The sequence below is a fragment of the Anas acuta genome, chromosome 5, assembly GCF_963932015.1.
Source record: "Anas acuta chromosome 5, bAnaAcu1.1, whole genome shotgun sequence".
Lineage (NCBI taxonomy): Eukaryota > Metazoa > Chordata > Aves > Anseriformes > Anatidae > Anas > Anas acuta.
The window spans coordinates 48208784-48229800 of record NC_088983.1 but is presented as its reverse complement, the minus strand read 5'-3'; the positions used below and the strand labels follow the sequence as shown (position 1 = coordinate 48229800).

At 36.2% G+C, this 21017-nt stretch overlaps 1 protein-coding gene across 7 annotated transcripts in view; it reads left to right on the top strand.

The window, feature by feature from the left end:
• Positions 1-21017, top strand: part of SHANK2 (SH3 and multiple ankyrin repeat domains 2) — a 352365-nt gene that overhangs the window by 103486 nt on the left and 227862 nt on the right. For 4 of the 7 annotated variants that reach the window (XM_068684610.1, XM_068684601.1, XM_068684602.1 and 1 more), the window contains one exon: positions 653-703. The exons of the other annotated variants lie outside the window; for them this stretch is intronic. In XM_068684610.1, the coding sequence (XP_068540711.1) occupies positions 653-703 (51 nt within the window). The remainder of the gene's footprint in view (positions 1-652; positions 704-21017) is intronic. 7 annotated transcript variants of the gene reach the window in all.

Genomic DNA, 21017 nt, shown 5'->3' with positions numbered 1-21017 from the left:
GACGTTTTGTTGTATTTGGTATTTATATGCTGAAATTTGCAGTGAAAGATTTGGCAAAATGCACCTTCTCATTAACGTTAGTTTTTTAGCTTGTACAATATAAATTCTCAAAATATAATCAAAGAATAATAGAAAGGAAAAAGAGTAAAAATGTTTTGAGGAAATTAGATTTATTTTAATTTTTATTTTTTTTTTTGTGATGGTGTGGTGTTGGTGGTGACTTGTCCACCACTACGGAAAGTGGTCCCAGACTTTCACATGTGGAACTCAAACACTGCAAGTGAAGCAGATTTTTTTTGTTGTTCCAGTTGTGATTCTAAGATATTTCAGTCTTCTAAGCTCTGTATCACCATCTTCTGCTGTCCTTAATTACTCCTAACACTCTTCATTACCTTTCATTACCTTTATCATTATCTCATTTTCATCACCTCATTTCCTGTGCAAAGTGACAGGGGCAGCAGAGTGGGAGAAACGAGAGATCACTTCCTCATCTCCTATAAATGTTTATTTTGCCCATTTTTCCATTTTCAAGTCATGCCATAAGAAGAACTTCACTTACATAAACTTCTGCTTACATTTTTTCCCCTTAAAATCAAATTCTGACACCTAACTTCTTAATGTTGCCTTCGTTCCTTGCCCTTCCTTCTGAAAGGATCCTGCTTCCCATATCCAAGTAGAAGTCCCCGGAATCTGTTGCTGTCAGGTAAGGGTTAAACCATGGTCATTTTTCTCTTTGGGGGTAATGGTAGAAAGATGTGATTTTGGTGCTTTTATTCCTAGTGAAGGAAAATTAGTGAAACACAGAGGTATATTAGGAGCATAGCTGCCCCACAAGTTAAGACTTCACAAAATACTATTCTGTTATCTTGAGCCTGTTTACATAGGCAGTAGCTAAATTGAGTCTCTATCAAAGATCATGGGCTCAGAATGACTTTGAACTCCATCTTTGGTCCTTAGTATGTTGAAAAGGTGGATGGAATTGAGGGAGTATTTTTGGAGTAAGATGCTATTCATTGTGACTAGTATACAATAACCCGTTTTTAATGTTTTATACTATGTTCATATATATGAAATTAAATATCTGAAGTTGTGATTGAAAGTGGTATTATCCCAGTCAGTATGTCAAACAGAATGCTAGGGGGTTATGTTTTATTATGATAAATGACTGTCTTGGCACCTCTCAACTCCATGTCCGAAGCAGATCCAGGCACGCATGCAACCCCTTTCTCTCCTTTGTTCCTCTGCTGGGTTTCCCATGGAGGAAAGCTTGGCTCACAGGCCAGAACTGCAGCGTGCCCTGGTGCACCCCAGTCTGAGCCACCCACACTGGAGCTGCTCAGGGTGGAGGACTGCAGGATGCATGGTAAAGGACACCTAACATGTTGGCTAGGGCTAGGCTAGGTCTATCAAGAGTCTGATGTATTCCAGCAGCACTAAGCTGATTTAATGGGCCAATGTAAACATCACCAAGAAGCCCTGCAGAGCTTAATTTACTTCAGCCTTTGTCCCCAGGAGAGGGAGTACCATAATGGATCAGAGACAATGATTAACAACAAGGCATACAAAGCACAGCCTTTGGGTAGAGGTGCTGTTGACAGTCATGAAAGACATTACTTAGATTTCTATACCATAGCACATGATTAACAAAGCCTAACACATTCTGGGACTGATGTGCAAGTCTTTACTTAGTTGTTGGCAACCTTCTGTATGAGGACCAGTGAAAAGCAATCTTAATCAAACTTAAATAATTGTAATTGAATTATATTAAAAATATATATTATATTTAAATTATATTTAAAATAACAACTTTATCTTAAGTATGATGGAATACTGGATATTTATACTGTCTAGGAAAAAGAATGCAGTTCTGCACCTGATTTCACAGTCTTGTTGCAAGTATTTGAGCACAGATTCTGTATATTGGAGCCTACTCTACGTGGCCCTATCCACCTCTGTTCTTTGGAAAGCCAGTAAATGTGCAGCAGAAGAAGGGCAGCATTTATTTTGGAAATTTCTGCTTAGAAAATCAATGTTTTATGGGTTGGGCCAAATTAGCTTTTTTTTTTTTTTTCAAACTATAACATCAGAACAGTAGCTCAAATGACAGACATCTATGCAGAAAGACTGTTTTAAACCTTATAAATGAAGATTAATATGTGCATTGCAAGAAATGGGGCAAGCTTCCTTGCATAATGCTCGGTTGATCTGTCTCCCATCCACTATAGAACATTATCCATTTAATTTTGATACTTTTTTTTTTTTGTGAAAACCTAAAAGCAAATTGTTTGATTTTAGTATTTTTGATGAGTAATAAATAGGATACTGATTATATGTAAATATTTATATTAGTATAGATGTAGTGTTTTAATACAATTTCTTTTAAGATAATGGTTATAGCTTAATCTGTACTGATATTTTACTTTGCATTAATATATTGATATTTTAATGTGGTTTGTAATTGAGTTGTTAAAAGGAAGACTCCAAATTTCATCACAAAATCTAGCCTGGACTTTTTTTCAATATATGAAAAGAATAGCTGCTTAATTTTTATTCAAAGACACTGGAAATCATAAAGGTCCTAACATTAACACTTTACCGAGACAGTGGCCTCACTGCTGCACCAAGGTTTACGAGAAGTCTGCATGAGCCATGCAGTTCCAGGGACTCTGCAAAGTAGGGGAATGTTTCTAAAATATATGACCTCAGATTTACCTGGTTTATTTATGTAACATTTTTATGAAGAAAAGTTTTACAAGGAAAGCTTATATAAAGGATTATTGGTGTACGTCTACCGCATATTTGTCTGTGGACATGTGTATGCGCATCTGGGTATATGCATATCTATTTTTATAGTGAAGCAAGTGACAAAACCATTTTAATAAGTTCTCCAATTTTTGAAATAGAATGCTTCAAGCATTTCAATATATAACATTATATTTTTTAAAAATTCTTTTTCTTCATTTTTTTCCCATGTCCTTAATATTATCAGAAGTGTAAAGGAAATGTTAAACTTATTCTTATCATAGGTGTATTTTGGCTATACTCTTCTGGCACTTTAACTCTACTTTATCTTTTTGTGCATCTGAGTTTCAGAAATTGATGTGACTAGTAGTTTGATGCTGGATCAAAGAAAAGATTTTCAGAATATAAATACATGTTGCACAAACAAAGACCACATTCACAGTTTTCTAAAACAAAACAAACAAACAAAAAAGCACACCACAAGACAAAGCAAACAAAAACCAACAACAAACCAAACCAAAAACAAACCACAAATAAACTTATTTTAAAATCAGTAGGGATGAATTAACCAGTACTTCTATCCATCATGAATATCAGGCACAGTTCGAGATGTTTGTTTTCTTAAACGATTGCACAGTATGTTTTGCTGGAATAAATCACGTTGGTAGCCTTTTTACTGTAGTAGAATTTGTCCTTTCTACTATAATAAAGTTTAAAGATAAGTCAGTTGAAATCCTGGTGAGAGGCATTCAGTTAGAATACATTTAATGATGATCTTTTATCACTGTTATATCTCAGAGGAAAAAAAAATAATTGTGTAGTTGCACATTGTTATAGGAAATAACTGAGACACAGATCAGCATTTATGAAGATTGACACTGTTCAGTAACTACAATATTGGTGTAGTTGACAGCTTTTGAGTTTGCCTAAACAGTGTTGACCAAGTTAGAACTGGTTAGATTTTTTTTTTATTATTATTATTATTGTTTTTGAGAAGAGTTCATTGTCAACGAAGTTAAAGTTTTCATGAAAATGTTTGTTTCATCAACCTCTGACGTATTCTGCAGTGGCTACTCCACTTCTTGTCCAATGTAAGAAGTGTTCTTATTTGTGTCTGGAGACGATGGTTCATCTCCAGTCTCCTATCATCATTTTCTCATAGTTCCCCTTCTACAGTCAGATATCTTTTTTAAATTTATATTATGCTAATTTAGCAAAAGTGATGGTTTGCTGTGCTGTAATATGAATGTTTTAAGACTCTTCCCCTGAGCCTTAGCTAAAATACAGGATGTTTTCAATGCAGTTTCATTAGGTTTAGATATTTTTGGTTTAAAGTTGTAATGTAGAGGTTGTTTATTTATTTATTTATTTATTTTTATTTTTATTTTTATTTTTATTCAAACTGTGGTATAACTTGGATTACAAGTTGTCAGAATTAAATTGTGCTGCATTTTCTACTATGGTTACAGCCTTTGTAATAAAATGTATAGATGTACTATGTTCTGTGTTTATTAGAAGTTGGAAGTTATCTGGAGAATTGCTTAGTTTTATGACATTTTTTGTTCTTGTCGGAATCTGCCATGACAATTACTTAACAAGGATTTATAACCTCATAGATTCCTAAATCTTTTGTCTTTGCCTGATGAAGTGTTTGTAAACGCAAAGTATGGGGTGATCATCTTACATCTATGAAAAGGGCACTGAGAACTGATCTAATTCTTGAATCTATGAATGTACAATAGAAGAGAAATTTATACAAGATGTCTTTTGGGGAGGACGGTTTTAAAAGGAGAATATCCCAAGGGTTTACAAAGCTAATGAGCAAAACTACTAGTCCTGCTTCCTTCCTTCAGCAGCTTTGAGTTGATCCAGACTCAGCTGAGCTGTTGATCCATTCCCTAAACTGAGTGAGCATCCTGGGCAGTGGCTGTTGGTCCAAGAGGCACAGCTGAAGCAAAAGTATGCCTGAGCTGTGCCCATCATCCAGGCATCCCTGAGTGATGTCAGGAAAAGCCCCACTGGGGAAATCTGGGTCTATGCGTGCTGCTGTGAGGCAGCCCCAAAACCAAGGAGAACAAGACTTGCCTAAAGTTGATTTTGTACAATTCTTTTCAGTGTAGTGCTCAGGACAAAAATCTTAATCTATTAAATAAGAAAGATGAGCCTTTCAGAATCTGAAGAAGACATGGTTTTGTAACTAATCATTTGAGCAATTTGGAACACTAGATAATCACAAATCATATTCAGTTATTGAAAGCAAATGACAACTTTCCAGTAACAGCTTCAAAGCTGTTTGCTGCCTTCTGTATTTTCAGAGGCTTCTCACTATGTATAAGGGAGGTTACACCAGGACACATCTTTTGATATCATCTGACATTATGCAGTGCACCCATCACATTGCATCATCATTGAAATAAACACTGCTCCGATCATGTCTTTTCCTTCCATTAAAGCTTAATAACAAAAAATTAAATTGCACTTGAGACTGAATGGATTCCTACTAGTTTTCTTTCTGTATTTGGTTTCAAAGGCTAGGGTAAGTAGAGATGAAAAAAAAATAATCTTTGCTGAAGTCAGCAATCTTAATGAACAGTTGTGAAGGTTCAAAACTTCACTCTGTAACTTACTAGATGCTTCAATTTTCAAAATTTAGCTGGAGAAATCATATTTGGTAAAGATATGGTGTAGTACAGCAGCTAGATGAATGTTATTATTCCAGCTTACTATTTTCCTGCAGCATTTTGTGTGGGTGTTTGCATCCTGTTTAGCTTTCCACGTCTCAAACATTTCCAGTTTCCCCTGGGAGATTTTTTCACAATCTAATGCACCTCGTTGTCAAAATCTAAATCAGTCATATTTTGATGCAATGAAGAGACATGATAGAATTGCCAAATAAATAAATAAATAAATCAGAATTCTTCTTTCATGACAGTCCTTTTATGCTTGAATGGAGATGATGTTCAGGTCAGCACCCAAGCCCTCATGTTGTGGGTCCCTTCCGACTCGGAATACTCTATGTGGTGACAGTAAGTCATATTGTGGTACAAGGTCTGCTTCTATGCCTTTTTTGCCATTGTTTCAGTGGCATACTACTATATTGCATACTCCTCTCTCTTCACATTTGGTTTTGTGTAATGTCTGTAGGGAACTTAAGCAGTGACTTGCACAGTAAAATAGAATGAGTAAATTATTTAAAATAGGTATAGTCATTTTAGTGTGATTTAATAATTAAAAACCCTTTTAAGAAAAAGCTAGCTCCACAGAGACCTGTGGGAAAGTACTGCAAACCCTTGTTTGAGAACCAGTGGCTCTGACCAGCAGCCCCGAAATTTGTGGATTACTGTGAAATGGTTAGCTGTGACAGTAACAGGAAGATCCTTTCAAGCTGCCTTTAGTCCCTGGTGTTTATGTTAACCATTTAGCATGAATGTTGCATTCTGATTTGTAGACTAGATTACAGGAACCATTTGGCATAGACAAACTTCAGAAATCTGTCTTTTTATTTTATTTTTAAGCAGTAATTTTTTGAATAAAATGATGTCTCTTTCGAGGCAATTTTCTGTGAATGAGATGTCAAAAACAAACAAACAAACCAAACAAATCAAATATTCCAAGTATGACCTTTTTGTGACTCTAAGAGACTTTACTTCCAGCCCCATTATCACGATTCCCCAGTGCTTGAAGATGCAAACTGAATGTCCTTTTTTTCTTTCTTACTACTTTGCAAGTTCAGGACTAAATTATTATAAGCTCAGATGATTAAAACATCACCTCTCTTGTCTTTCCATTGTTCTCTTTTAAATAATTGTTTTAAAACACGAATACATCTGATAACTTGAATTTGTTACTTTAAATAACCAATACTTTATTAACAAATCCAGGCTTTTATATAAAATGTTAAATACTCACTCTGTACATGCACATATAGAGAGAGTTAGAAAAACCTAATGCTAGCAGTTTGTTTTCCACATACATAGCTATAAATCTCTGCAAAGCCCACTGTAAATTGAGATGTTAACTTCAGATTACAAACAGCTTCATTTAGGAAACCATGCAGAGAAAGGTATTGCCTAAGGATGTAAAAATATTTTATTTCCCTGAGAAAACAAAGTGGTTGCTATGGGACAGAGAATTATCTAATGATGGCTTTACACAGATGCATACTGCTGGACAGAATTAGAATATTCAAACCACAGTGTGCAAAAATGTTGATTTTTTTTCTGATATGTTTTTGAAATTTTTTTCTTTGTGTAGATCTGGATACTTTCAAGAAAAATAAAGAAGGTATTTTTCTGTAGGGTACAATTTAATTGTTTTTTTCGTTCCAGTCCTCCAAGAATACTGTGTAAATGAAACATATTTGTTAAGTCAGGCAAGCTTTTAAATACCTATGAGGAAAAGCGCTGTCCTTTTGAATGCTGAATGATGTTTTTTTCTAAGTTACCAGATAGTACAAGTAATGATTTTATGTGTAGCAATATAGTTATAAACCAAAGCAATAACTCAGTTATTCCATAAATTTAATCACACTCTTTTTTCACCTCTCTCTTTGAAATGAGAGAAGCATTTAAATACTGATGTTTGAAATATTACTGTGTTCAGTTTGAAAAGTGCCCTCAGCAGCATCCTTTAACAACCCAAACGCAATTATTGAATTAAGTCCCGTTGTGGTGTCTGGGGGTTGTTTGGCTGCGTGAAATGCGTTGTGACCCATCACAAACCTTCTAATGAACTATCTTCCCCTCTCATGCATGTGAAAGAGCTGGAGGCCTGTCTTTTCTCTTGCTCTTTTCCCATGTGATATTCTGGGACAGCAACTTTTAGCAGCCTCTATCCTTCCCCATATGGATGTGCTACAGTTCCACTCCAAGGGTACCTACATGGAGACTGGTAAAACTAATTACTAACTATATTTAAACACCATATGAGTAGGGTCATAAAAATGCTGGAGTTTTACAGGTAGTGGTTGCCTGATGGTGTAGAAATATACATTTCTATGATTATTTTTTTTTTAACTGTTTGTATGCCTTTGTCCCATTGAAGTATATCTTTTAGAATTCAGTGGAATGCACACAGAAAATATGCTTTCTGGTAAATCCGCTATCACTTAGTAGCAGTGCATTTGTGGTCATTTCTCATTGTGGGGAGCAATGGCAAGCTGAGATACCCAGAAACTGTGCAGAGATTTCTCAAGTGGTTCTGTGTGGAGTACTGTGAGTAAATGATGGCTTATTAGCTCTAGCATAATACTTGCCTTGCTGCATCCTCCTGACTTCAAAAATCATGGGTATTAATCTTTCCTTTTACTCTTTGGTTTGGTAATATGGTGCAGAAATGCCCAAGTCTAATGTTGATTTTGCTCTGCGCTTGCTGCATTCAACTGGTTATGTTGCTTACATGAATTACTTAACACGTGTACTCTTAAAAAAATGATTTTAATGTCCTTCCTAGCTTATTATGAACATTAACTTTTAATGCCTGTAGATTAGTAATGAGTAAGGTCCTTACCAGTGCTTGAGAAAAGTTGGCCTCTTCTTGAATGAAACAAATATAAAAACTGTATTATACTATTTGTTTTCTATCCCTTTCATAACTTTTTTCTCCTAACAAGCTTGAGGATCTCAGAAGTCTTAGATGTCCATATCATGCTTGAAATTCCTAATAGTTGTGTGTGGCTTGCATGAATGCATGCAAAAATTGCGTCTCTAGATCATCCTACTCATGGCACAAATAGCTAAGAATGTGATCTTGTAACCTGATTAGCACTCTTGTATCCTGCTAAATTTTTAGAGTGTTTCTATCAAGCTAGATAAGTCTTAGTTGTGGTGTTTAAAATTTTCTCTTAATGTACTGTATTTTGAGAAGTTAGTAAAATCAATGGACAATGGACTTTGCTGTTATGAGAGGTCACAAATTTTGTTGTGCTTGTACCCCAGTTTACTCAGAAATATCTATGATTATTGCCATAAGTATTAAATTTCTGCTTTGTTTATTATTCCTGTCTCCTTCCACCCCCCCCCTTTTTTTTCCATATAATTTAAAACTGTTCCCTGAACTTTATCTCTTATTAATCCTTAAATTCCTGTCAAAAAACTTCAGCCATCTTTCACCATCTCCTTACTGCAATTCATTCGTTGCAGGCGTATCTGGAGCTGCAGTGCTGTTTTGTGCCAGCCAGTTCTCTGAATTGCCCATTCTGACCCTACTTCTATGTGCTCTTATGTGCTTATGTGGTCAGTTCATCACTGCTAATGTGACTGCTCTAGATTTTGTCTTTTTTTCCCCCTATCCTTTTATTCTTTATGTGTTTGCATGTCTTTTCTTTCCAGTGCTCCCAGTGGTTGTGTGTTGTGGGGTCTTCTTCTCTTTTGTCACAGCCTCAAAACATCACCTATAGTAGGAAGGTTCTTAAAAATGCAGAATATTGATAGATGTGAAGTAATAATATTGTAAAAGCCATTATCTATATACCTATGTCATCATTCACAGAGCTTCAGTTATGACATAGCTCTTCTCCCTCCCCTCTCCTCCTCTCCTTTTTTTTTTTTTTTTTTTTCTGTAAAGGAGAGTGACAGAATAGATAAGAAAGTTCAATTTAATTCACAGCCAAAGGTTTTCACAGCAACAATAGCTCTGACAGTTCAGCCCTTTAAGAAGCACAGATGAAAGTTCAAATCAGTTGGTAAGGCTTAATTAGTAAGATTCTGAAATAAATCCAATAACTCCAATCTAAAATTGCCAAGACAGAGTAATATGATTTTAAGGAGAAATAATCTGTATTTCCTTTATGATGTTGCTTACCACTAGCATTACATATTGTCAGATAAGGCAATCCATTCCTGTCAGTTAATGATCAGAAATGTTCACACAATCTCTTCTAAAAATCCAGACAAACTGTAAATACTAAGTGTCTTAATCACACAAGCTGAAAATAAAATTACTATGTAAAAGAAAACCTTGTCTATTGTTTTTGGTAATGGAACAGTGAACAACTAGTTAAAATAAATTCTTAGTTAATATTTTTAACTTCACCTACTGAAATATTGACCATATTTGAATAGTGAAATAGAGGACTCATTGGGTTGTTCTGCTGCAGTTTTGCTCTGGGGAGTATGCTTCACAGAGGTTTCTGTCCACAGCTGTGAAACTTGTCACTTCTGCTCCACAGATATTCCAGTTCCTTCATGGATCAAAGAAGCAACTTGTTTCTCTATTTATTCTGCTAAGTTTGGGTTGTGATGTGATATGGAACAACACTAGAGGTAGGGATGAACTGCTCCTTAGAGCTTTCAGGTTGAGATGTGACTTGCGAGCGTGATGGGCTGTGGAGAGCGACTTCCAGCTGTCTGGCTGTAGCGGACCAGGGCTGCATCCCCTTTCTTTGCTCCTTCTGGTTGCATGCTTAGAAAAAGCTGCAAACTATGATTGTTCAGAGGAATGGAACGAGAAGAGAAGGAAAGTCATTTACACTTTTTTTTTTTTTTTTTTTTTTTTTATAATCTTCAAATACTTTCTATGCTTGTACTGTTCTATTCTTTTAGTTAACTTCCTTAGGGTTGTTTCTGTTGCTCTGTATTGGTCCTGTGTTTTGCATCATTCAAACATTCCTTTATTTCTTGAATGAAACTTTGGTCCCACTAGAGTCCATGGCAAAATATGTACCATTTTTATTGGGACTATAATTTAAGCTTTTTTTATTATTATTATTTTCTTCCTGTTTATTAATTAACAAACTAGAATAAGACATCTCTTCCAAATTAAGCCAATATTGAAACTTTTGACTGTGTGTGGTATAGGATCTTGCTCAGAGCATTTACCTGTTACAATATTTCCTACATAAATTTATAAAACTAATTAGTCACTTCTGCATCCTAATTGTTTTCTGCATTGCTCTTCCCTGCTGTGTGTTTCATAAATCTTTATGTTAAACAGGGGCCTGGTATTCAGGAATTCATATTACAGGTATGGTTTAAGAGGCTGTAGGAGTTGCTTAATATCACTTCACTCCTCCAAGTAATGTGCAGCATCCAAATTTGTTGTTTTCTTGGTTGTATATTACATAGCATACCCTTTCCTGAGATGTTAAACTGTCATTCCTAAGTATCTTAAAGCAGTAATCCATTTTCATTTTCTTCACTGAAAGTCTGTTTCAGACTATATCTCCCAGATTCACTGGAATTTCTCTGTATTTTCTTCCTATCTTCCAGTTATTCCATTGCCATTCATACTTCATTTCTTGAACTCAAAGGTGTCCTGTGAGTCCCATTTATTTCTCCTTCTTCTTTACTGTTGGTAATTCCTTTGATGTTGCTTGCAGCTTCCTAATGTAAAGGAAAGCATGGTCATATCCGTGGGAATTTAGATTGTGTCATTTCTAAATTTGTTGCCAAATTCTAGAACAGGAAATATTAAGAATTAATTGAAAATTTACTCTTGCAGTGTTTCCATAAAATGTTCCCCAAATTCATAGTTTTCCATTTATTCTTTTTCTGTTCTCTCACCCTTCCAACACCTGCTGCTGTCTGGCTGAGGGAGGGATCTTAGGCTGCTGATTCCTTTCCTGACCTCTGATGGAAAGGCTGACTTGCACAGCATGGGAGTGTGAGTTGTCTTTGGCTACTTGTGACAGAGGCTTCCTGGAGGCTCTGGTACCCTCTAGGTGGTTCAGAAGCAGTGGCTCCTCTGCAGCAAAAGTAGCTGGAGGCTGCTTGCAGGACTGCTGCACTACAAGCTTTTGGTGAAACTGAGTCCGGTGCCCCCTGGCTCAGGGCTGGATCCTTCTTTCATTTTAGGTCTCTATTACAAGCCTTAGTAAACAAATGAATATTGCAAGAAATTTGAATTCACTTTTCAGGTGAAGTTTTCTACTGTAATATCCTAAATACATGTTTCATGTTACTGTATCTGTTCTGTCTGATTCCATACTATTTATCTTTTGATGCACAGTATATTCTTCATGCTTATATATATATATATATATATATAAAGACATATTATTCATGGTTCTCATACATGAAATTATGTCCTTAAATATACATGTATGAGTACAATCATCATTAGCTTAGTTTAGATGTGCTTTTAAGGATTCCTCAAGGCATGTTCCAATTCAGTTATGCCCCTGCAACATCTGCAGTGACCAAGGAGCTGGACTCAATGATCCTTGTGGGTCCTTCCCAACTCAGAATGTTCTTTGACTCTATGATTCTGTGATCCTAGGTGTTTAGTGCCACTTGGTCCTTCCTGTAATGAAAGTGTGGATGCATACAGTAGTTTCACATATGTACAGGTAATACCAGCATGCAAAATGATTTCTCTGCTAACCACGCAGTCTGAAATTATTCTGAAACATCAAGGATATGCATCTGAAATGCCATGGCTTAGTAGAGAACAAGATATGCAATTTGCTTATTTATGCAATTACTCTCCTTTCTCTGACTCCATTCTTTTTTAGAGACTTGCATTGCCTTTTCCTACTAGTTTTATTTGCATCACTTCTTGTCCGGAAGAAAGCAGAGTTATTTTGAAACTTGAACATGGAAGTCAAATTTTATTGTAGTACTCTTGATGTCCGGGGGTGTGACTGCCAAATAATATCCAGAACTTCTATTTTCATAGTAATGTCTTGGATGTCAGCCATGCATTTTCTGCTGAATTAATGAATATCATGTAGCTACATCCACCACTGCTGCCAGAAATGTAAGAATAAGGGGCAATATTTCTGAAATAGTATGTACACGAGATTAATTTTTGGTAATGGGTTTAAAGCTTGCACTTTTATTCTTTTAGTCTTGTCGGCTCTGACTTACTAATCTGTATAAACAAGAGTCCTTTTTAATATCCTTGTTACAGAAAATCTCCTAAACTCAGCTATTGGTGCACCATCTCAAAACTTAACCTGCAGGCCAAATCAAGGTTACAATGGGAAAGAAAGAAAGAAAAGGCTTACCTCAACATTTTCAAACATTTTAAAATGCAAGGGAAAATGTCTTGAATTAGAAGTAGGCATAGTATTGCTAATATCACTTTATTAATACACCTCAAAAGTGTATTCATGAGCTTCAATGAGCAAGCCCTCCTTTCTCAATGGGATTAACCACTGAGAACATTACAAATGCTACACCTACATATTTGTACAAAGATAACCCCCTGCTATAGCGGATACATTCTTTTTTTATCCTTTCTTATTTAGACCGGCATGATTCATTAACAGTTATTTTTGAGACAGAGAAATGTAGGCTACTAATATAATTTTAAATGCTGTTATTTTAATGAATAAGTCAGCTATGTTTTAGTTTCCTCTTAACACCAAATGTCTAAATGGAACTAAGGATAGTGAGACAATTATCAGCTTAAATTATTGGGTTTTATTTTTCAAAGATCCTTCTTGATGACATGACTTTAGATAGAGCTTGTTTTCCTCTATTTAGAAAAGATATTTTGAGGGGTGAATACTTGCATGGCATAACTACTATCTGTAGCATAGAAGACAAAAGGAAGCTGGCAGTGGAAGACTTTGTACTCAGGTAACCCAAATGTGCATCATCTCAAAAGCTAAATATAACCTACTCCCTGCTTGTAGTGCTAGGTCCACTTTGAAACTGAAATGATGACAATAAGAGTAAATGAGGAATTCTTGGAGACAGCTTGGACTAGGTAGTGTAAACCTAAAAAAAAAAAAAAAAAGTGCAAAAAAAAAGTGTAGAACATTCAGGGTTCAGTAATGATGTTTTTCCCTAACTCCACATTTCAGAAACTACTCCTAAATATATGTAAATAATTCCTGCTTTTTTGATTGTTAATGCAAGTCCACGGGATGTAGAGGTCTCTCTGGCTTCTTCTACACTAATGACCCCCAATCGTATTTGGTCCTTAAATTCTTAGTACATTCCTTGCAGATTAATGGACTTTAAGGGAGGCTGCAGAGCCAAAAATTTAGTTCTCCCTGCACTTAATTTGTAGTTTTATTGGTAATAGCTCTTCCAGGAAAAAAAAAAAAAAAAAAAAAAAAAAGGCCTCCTTTTGCTTCTCTACTGCAAAACAAGAATGAAAGTGGTAATGCAAGTATTTGTCATTATATACACAAGAAAGAAATGTGCACCTGTGGGAAGCCAACCAGTATAGCGAAAAGTCTTCACGGTTCTGAGGTCTCCTCAGTAAAACAATGTATTATTTTATCAATGAAAATGTTACCCTCAAAGTGCAATAAGGTATTAAAAAGATAGAACAATGTCACATTAATTGCTTGATTGTTCCCTCCTGTATTCCACAATCAAACTTTGCTGTATGAAGATGGGGTGATATATTCCACTCTTATTAGGCTTTTATGCAATGTGACCTCCTATAAATCTCCTCATCTGGGTGGGCTACTTCAGTGCTGTTTTCTTGCCCTCCAACCATTCTACCTCTGTCCATTTAACTTCATTGCTAATTTTATGTAACTGCCATGATGTGATATCTTCTAGAAATCTCTCCTGATAGATTCTTACAGACCATTTATTGGCTCTGTAGGGCAGGCAGGCTATTCTTAAACTGGTGATAGAAGCAATGAAAGACAACTTTAGCCATGAAGAGAGGGGGAAAATGAGGTTGAAAAATAGCAGTGAAGGACATCAAGATTTAAGAAGAGGGAGGAGCTACAGCTATAAGAGGATATTGTGTATTTTTTTTCTTGCTGTTCTCTTATAACTCCTGCCTTGGACTAGTTCACAGTCATGCATGAACTTTAATGTCATGGCTTGTTTTTTCTGTCATGTGCCCTGCAGTAAATTGGGAATAACTGTATGTCTAAGAAATGCTTGAGCCAGTGATGGGCTATCAAGCTGGAATTAATTGCAGGCTAATTCTCCATCCTTATGCACCTTGTGTTACCATTTAGATTTATGCAAAGATACTGTAAAATGTTGTCAGAGCAGAGTGGATGCATTTCATATCTGATGTGCTGGAGGAATAGTGCCAAAAGGTAGGAAGCCTGGAGAATCAGACCCAACTGACTGACACATAAAATAGTACAAATATGTTTACTCAATCCACCCTGCCCCAGTAATTACTGTTGTCTGTATGAATTGTACAAGGACAATGCATATAGCAGTGGCACACTATTTGACCACTTTGGCTATATATATGTTTTTTAACTTCTGTGAGATTTTTTTTTTTCTCCATTGAGAGCAATATACACTTTTCAGTTATGAAAATGGTGTTATTCTAAATAAAACTGACATGATCCACCAACACTTTTGGAAGCACAGATGCTTTGTCCCACTATTTACTAAAGAGGTTCACACTTAGATTAAAGCAGTGAAATCAAATCACTGAATAAAGCCTGGAACAACATAATGATTTAAGGAATTTGTTGAGAGCTTTTGGTAGGAGGAAAGTTACACAAAGGCAAAATTAGATTGTTTTCTGTTCAACACCAGAACACAGACGCAGCATGCTATCCAATATTGGTCCATTTGTTTTTCTAAGCATCTTGTACAGATTCATTTTTCTTTGTTCTCCTCTGCAACATGAAACCACAGCCCACAAATCTGTGTACTGCTTCCGAGGCCCATGTGTATCAGCCATTATAGAATGTGTTCATAATGCAAAGAATGAACTTTGTGGTGTAATTCAATGTTTCTGAGTGGTGCTGCATCAGGACTAGATTTCCCAGTTTATTAGTTGAGAAAATTGCACCCTCCTTTCACCAACTTATTTAAAGAGCATGAGAATTTGTTGTGGGTTGTAATTATTTTTGATTTATATTTTCTATCTTATTGTTGGAGGTAAAATAATGCAACTTGAATAATCTGAGCTAAATAGATCTTTCTGTCCAGATGCTCTACAGGCTGTTGATCACTTGCTTCAACAGCATACCTAGGTAGCTGGTTACTGATAGTCCGCTGCTCTGTAGAAGTGAGTAACTCTGGGTGAGTTCTACTTGCTGCTGAAAACAGACTTTGTAGTCAGGACAGTCCATATTTAAAGAAATGTCAGCAAAATGTAACCTAATCAGTTAAACCAAGTAGTTTCCTAATTTCCTATTTCATCTACTCTAAATCACCCACTGCTGTTTTGGAAAGGTTTTGCAAGAACTATTTACTTTTTAAGATTTTTTTTTTTCCCTTAGCCATATTACAGTGGAAAGGTCTTTGCAAACAGCAGAGAAAACTATTTCTTATATGGGTGTACAAATTTATGGAAGATGGATACAAATATTTGTTGCAGTTATTTGTGTTACTCTGAGCAAGATTTGATGTTCCTTTCAACCCAAACAAGTGTAAAGAAATGGGGAGCTGTGAGTACTCTGAGAGTATAAAGCCTTTAGAAACTTTTGTCACCTGGCAGCTCAGAGCTGGCCTCTCTATTCTACACCTCAGGATTGAGGAGAACATTCTGCAGAAACAGAACTATGTAAAATACAGGTTTTTATTTAGGTAAGTGCCTTTTCTTTATATGACTGTACATGATAAAATGAAAGTGAGCCATACATACTTTATTCAAATATGTTTCTTTCTTTGACATTGCTGATAGATTTCAATCATTTTCAAATTCTGCTTCAGCTATTGTACATTTCTCTTGTTGCCTTTACTTCTCTCTCTCTTTAAGCTACTACTTGCAAGACATTTCCCCCATTACTGGCCATTGTTTCCTTCCCACTTCCAGCCTTTCCTGTGGAATAGCAATGTTTAATTTTCCCACCTTTTAACCCTCCATAGTTCTGTGTCTTTCTGCATCCCAACCCAGATTTTTCACACAACTCCGGGCTACAAAGCAGCCTCTTATCCTTTGGGACAGAGATTTTATTTCACTTCTAAGGTGAATTCTGGTGTGTGTACCTGTATCCCTGCAGTCAGAGCTTCAAAAATTTGCAGATATTGCTGCTTTGAGCTTTATAATTAAAAAAATTAAAAATAAAAAAAAATGAAATCCCATGATTTTCAAGCTCTTTTGGATCAAAATTTCTGGACCCATTACCTTCTAGACTATCAAAGAGATTTCAGACATTTGCTCTGACACATTACAAGTTTTGAGCAATATTTAGCAATTTTTATATGATCTAAATATATTCTTGATGTTGTGTAAGCATCTGAAACTAAAGCCTCACAGTGAACACGCCTGCCTTCTGTAGAAGCATGCAGCTCTTTAATGTTATTCCTGCATTACTGCTGTAATCCCAGTGAATCTTACTGAAGGCTTATTTATAATCATGTGAGTATGGTAAGAAAAAGGGATTGATTTTTGTTTCCCATGATTTTAAGCTCATCTGAGTGTGGCAACTGTATATTCATCAACTTTGTAATTCCTTTGAAATGTACCCACAAACACGTGCACCTCACATGCTTAGTAATTAAAATTCTTTCAATAGCAGGACTTGCACGAAGTATTTTATGCAGGACTGAAGACCCCAGCAGCCAGTTAACTCTACTGCATGGTCTTGCCTCTAGCGTTGAGCCTTGTGCACAGCTATGAATTTTGCTGGATATTTGAAAATCTTTCCACATGCTTCTTGTCGCTTTTTAATGTAGTTCCACGAATTCGCTTGGCTCCTCGTGAGAGTAGAGCAAGACTGGCCTTTGTCAAACAGAGCAAAGTTTGGGGACAGCAATGTAATATAAATGCCAGGTGACGGAAGGGAAGTCTGGCACATGGCTGTGTAACTTTCACTGCTATATTCTGTTTTTCTTTCTTCTTCTAATTGATAACTCTTGCCATCTGTTCCCGATCCATCCCTCTGCTGTCCTTTCCTACACACTGTCTTCTGCCCCCATTCTACCCTTCAGACTTGGACTGCCTGCCTGAAGGCTGCTAAGCAGCGCTGCTGGGTGGCATAAAGATGCTACTGGTGGTGACAGGGAAACTAAGGTTAGGTTAGCTAAGGCTGGGCTCTACAAGCAACATGTGTGTGAGCTCAGACACTCTTTTCTCAGGGCTGGCCTAACTGCAATATCCTGAGCAAACTCGGACCTTTTGCAAAAAAAAAAACACAAAACAAAACAAAGCAAAACAAACAAAAAAATTGTTTAATAATTGTTTTAGTTCCTCTGAGATGGATTCCTTCCAAGTCTGTCACCACTGCCTGTGCTCCTGACCACCCTATAGCTTTGTGGGATAAGCAAGTAATCTAGAAACAGTATCAACCTAGCTTTTTTTTTTTTTTTTTCTTTCTGTACTTTACAGCTTATATTTGAATCTTTTTGTACTTTACAGTCTATATTTGAATCTGGCTGTTCTTGTCTAACTCTCCACTTGGTGGTTTAGCATAAGGGACGCCTATTTTATAGCGGAGAGAAATTTATTTATATGTGTGAAGAACTGTATTTTTAACAAAAGCCTAGATGTGTATACAAGTTGAAGGGATTTTTTCTGGTAAGAACTCAAAAAAAAAAAAAAATCCAAAAAGAATAAAGCATGATAATTTAACTGTGTTCTGCTATCATCTGATAAACAATTGCTGTTGGTGTGATAGTGGGAAGATTAAGCAAGAATGTAGATTCGATCAAACAAATCATGTTTTAACTTTTCCTAATGACATTTAATTGCCCCAAAATAGATCCTTGAAAAATGCCTAAATGTGTGTCACTATTTTGCATATGGAAGCTATTGGAAGCACATATAAAAAATTGTGAGCACAATATTACAAACATACAAAATATGGCAATCAAAGTCAACCTTGGAGCCCACATTTTGATTTCTGCATAAGGGGACCTTTCCTCTGCAGAGGCATCCCCACACAAAGCCCACAGATGTCTTCCTGAGCACCTGCAGAAGAAGTGGGGGAATAAAGTTTATTAGGGCTTACCTGGCTTGTATTTGTAAGGCATCTTCATTTGTAAATACCAAGACTACCATCATAAAGCAGCAAAATCTTTTTGGAAATGGTGGAAGTTGCTGGAATAATTTCTTTAACTTCCCCACACCACAGCTCAGTTCTTCAGACTTCAGTTAAAACAAGTAAATTCTAATAAGCTATTAGTGAAAATTGGGGGAAAAAAATGCAGCTGCAAATAGTTCACTGACTTCCTTGATTGTCATATTTTTCCATTGTACAATAGTGTTTATTGCAGTAGGCTCTGCCATGTAGGAAGAAATTATATTTCCTGTGATAAGGAAAAGAAAGATGGTTAAGTGGAATAAAATGGTCGTTCATCAGGTGATATATCTGATGGTGTAGATAGGAAAGAGTTCCCACAATTTCCATGAAACTCAATAATTTCAAGTGACTTTAATATTTTTTATGTTTTTATAACACTGATTAGAAACCTCTAGATGATGAAATGCTGGAGCTCCAGCAAGAATCTAATAAAAGTACCCCCTGGGATTTATTTTGATTGACTACAGTTGCCTGCCTGTTTTTATTTTACTATATATGAACAGCCATGAATGAACACAACTGAGTTAACACTTTCCTAGCCTAATTGTTACAGTTAGGTACTTAGGATAGCAATAGTTTGAAACACTGACACCCATGTGGAGCAAGATGCAGTTTGAGGATCAGGCTCCCAGGTTCTATGCCGGTGGCACCTTGGTAGTAAAATGCCCAGGACTTTCTGCATGGAGCAATGTAAGCACCACTGAGATCCCATCTCTCCATAGATAGTTCATGTTGGTCTATATGGTTTTCTGTGATTGATATTCTGGGTATCAACACACTGTACTGAACATATGGAGGCAGGGATTTTGTACTTTCTCTGAGGACACAGCAGGTAATTCTCTGCGTACGGGGATCAATCTGTGCTCCATGCAGTCAATGAAGGGCATTTCCCTGCACTGGGTTAAACTGGTATAAGATGCACACCCTAGGAAATCTCTGTCCCATGAGTGTTACAGTAGTGCTCAGAACAGTGCTCTCAACCCCATCAGTAAGCAAAAAGTGAGATTTCAGTATTTCCTGAGCATTTCAGAGGGCTGCCATCATAAAAATAATTTCTGCCAGTTTCCATCTGGCTATTGAAATGGGAGCACTACAAGATTCGGAGTTTTTTGTGCAGACCTCAGCAGCCCTCACATACTGTTGACCAAGTTTAGTTAGAAAACACCAGGGAAATGTGAAATATTACTAATCATTATAGCTTCTTTGGCACTCATAGCTCCAAATGGAATCAGAGGGATTGAATGGAGATACTGGAAAGGGTAATAATTCATATTAGTGGCACGGCTATCCTAGTGGAGCAGTTCTTGTTCTGGAATCAATATTGATGGGGAGCTAACATATCCACGTATTTATAAGTTTGTGAATACCAGTTCAAAGCTGCTTTATAGAAAGCTTTGCATCTTATTTTAAGAAAAAAATATATATATTATTGTCAAATACAGGTGTTTAACTTTATATTTAGTGTCCAACATTTCCACTGGTAAAATTACCACCTGATAAGCACAGGGTCTTTTAAAAATACATTAAAACAAAATATAAAATTATATTGATTTAGAGAAATATTCTTTTCATTAGAAATTAAGAGCTGTGTAAACATCAAAATGTTAAATGAAGTTTAAAATACTGAATTTATTTCTGCTTACTAATTCTTTTCAGTTTTCTGTTAAATATGGTATCATTGTGCATATGGAGGTTAAATCCATCTAAGTCATTTATTTTCTGTTTTTCTTGATGCAGTTTTCTCAGTTAGAAAAAGACCAAATTTTCAAAATAGAAGTATTAGCAGCCAGCAGAGGTGTCTGAGATGGAATAAATATTTATTAACTGCTATATAGTTCATACTATTTGAGGACAGGTTTTTACTTTGGGTTACTCATTTTTTAAACAGTGAACTTCCTGTTCTTCAGAATCTTTTTTTCCGTAGGTGTAACTAGTTATGCTGAAATTTTGTGTGATTGCTAGCGCCGCCCCCTGCTTCCTTCCTGCCTGTCAGTGATTTGCTCTACCCCTGCAAGTGTGCTTGCCATAGCTCCCTACAGAATGTGTTGCAGAATTAGCACTTTAAAAACTGCAAATGCAATGTCCTTATCTATTCTGTGGCGTTTGCATGAAATTTAGAGGAACAACTCAGTCAAATTTTATTATTTTTGCTCTGTGCAGAAAGAAATTCTGTTTTATTTCGGTGTAATTGCTGCAATGAAGGGGAATGGAAAATTGTTGGTGCTGGTACCCCATCTGTTTCAGGCTGGAATATAGGCCAGCTCCAGTTACTCTGCGTAGTGTCAGTTTTGTCTATGGTCTTACTGTCGTCCTTGCAGGAGGCTTGCTGAGTTCTGGTTTGATTCACACTTTTCCTCAAATTGGCTCTTTTGAGCATCGCACTAAGGGAGCAAAAAGCATCAAAAAGCAAAAGGGTGCCTCT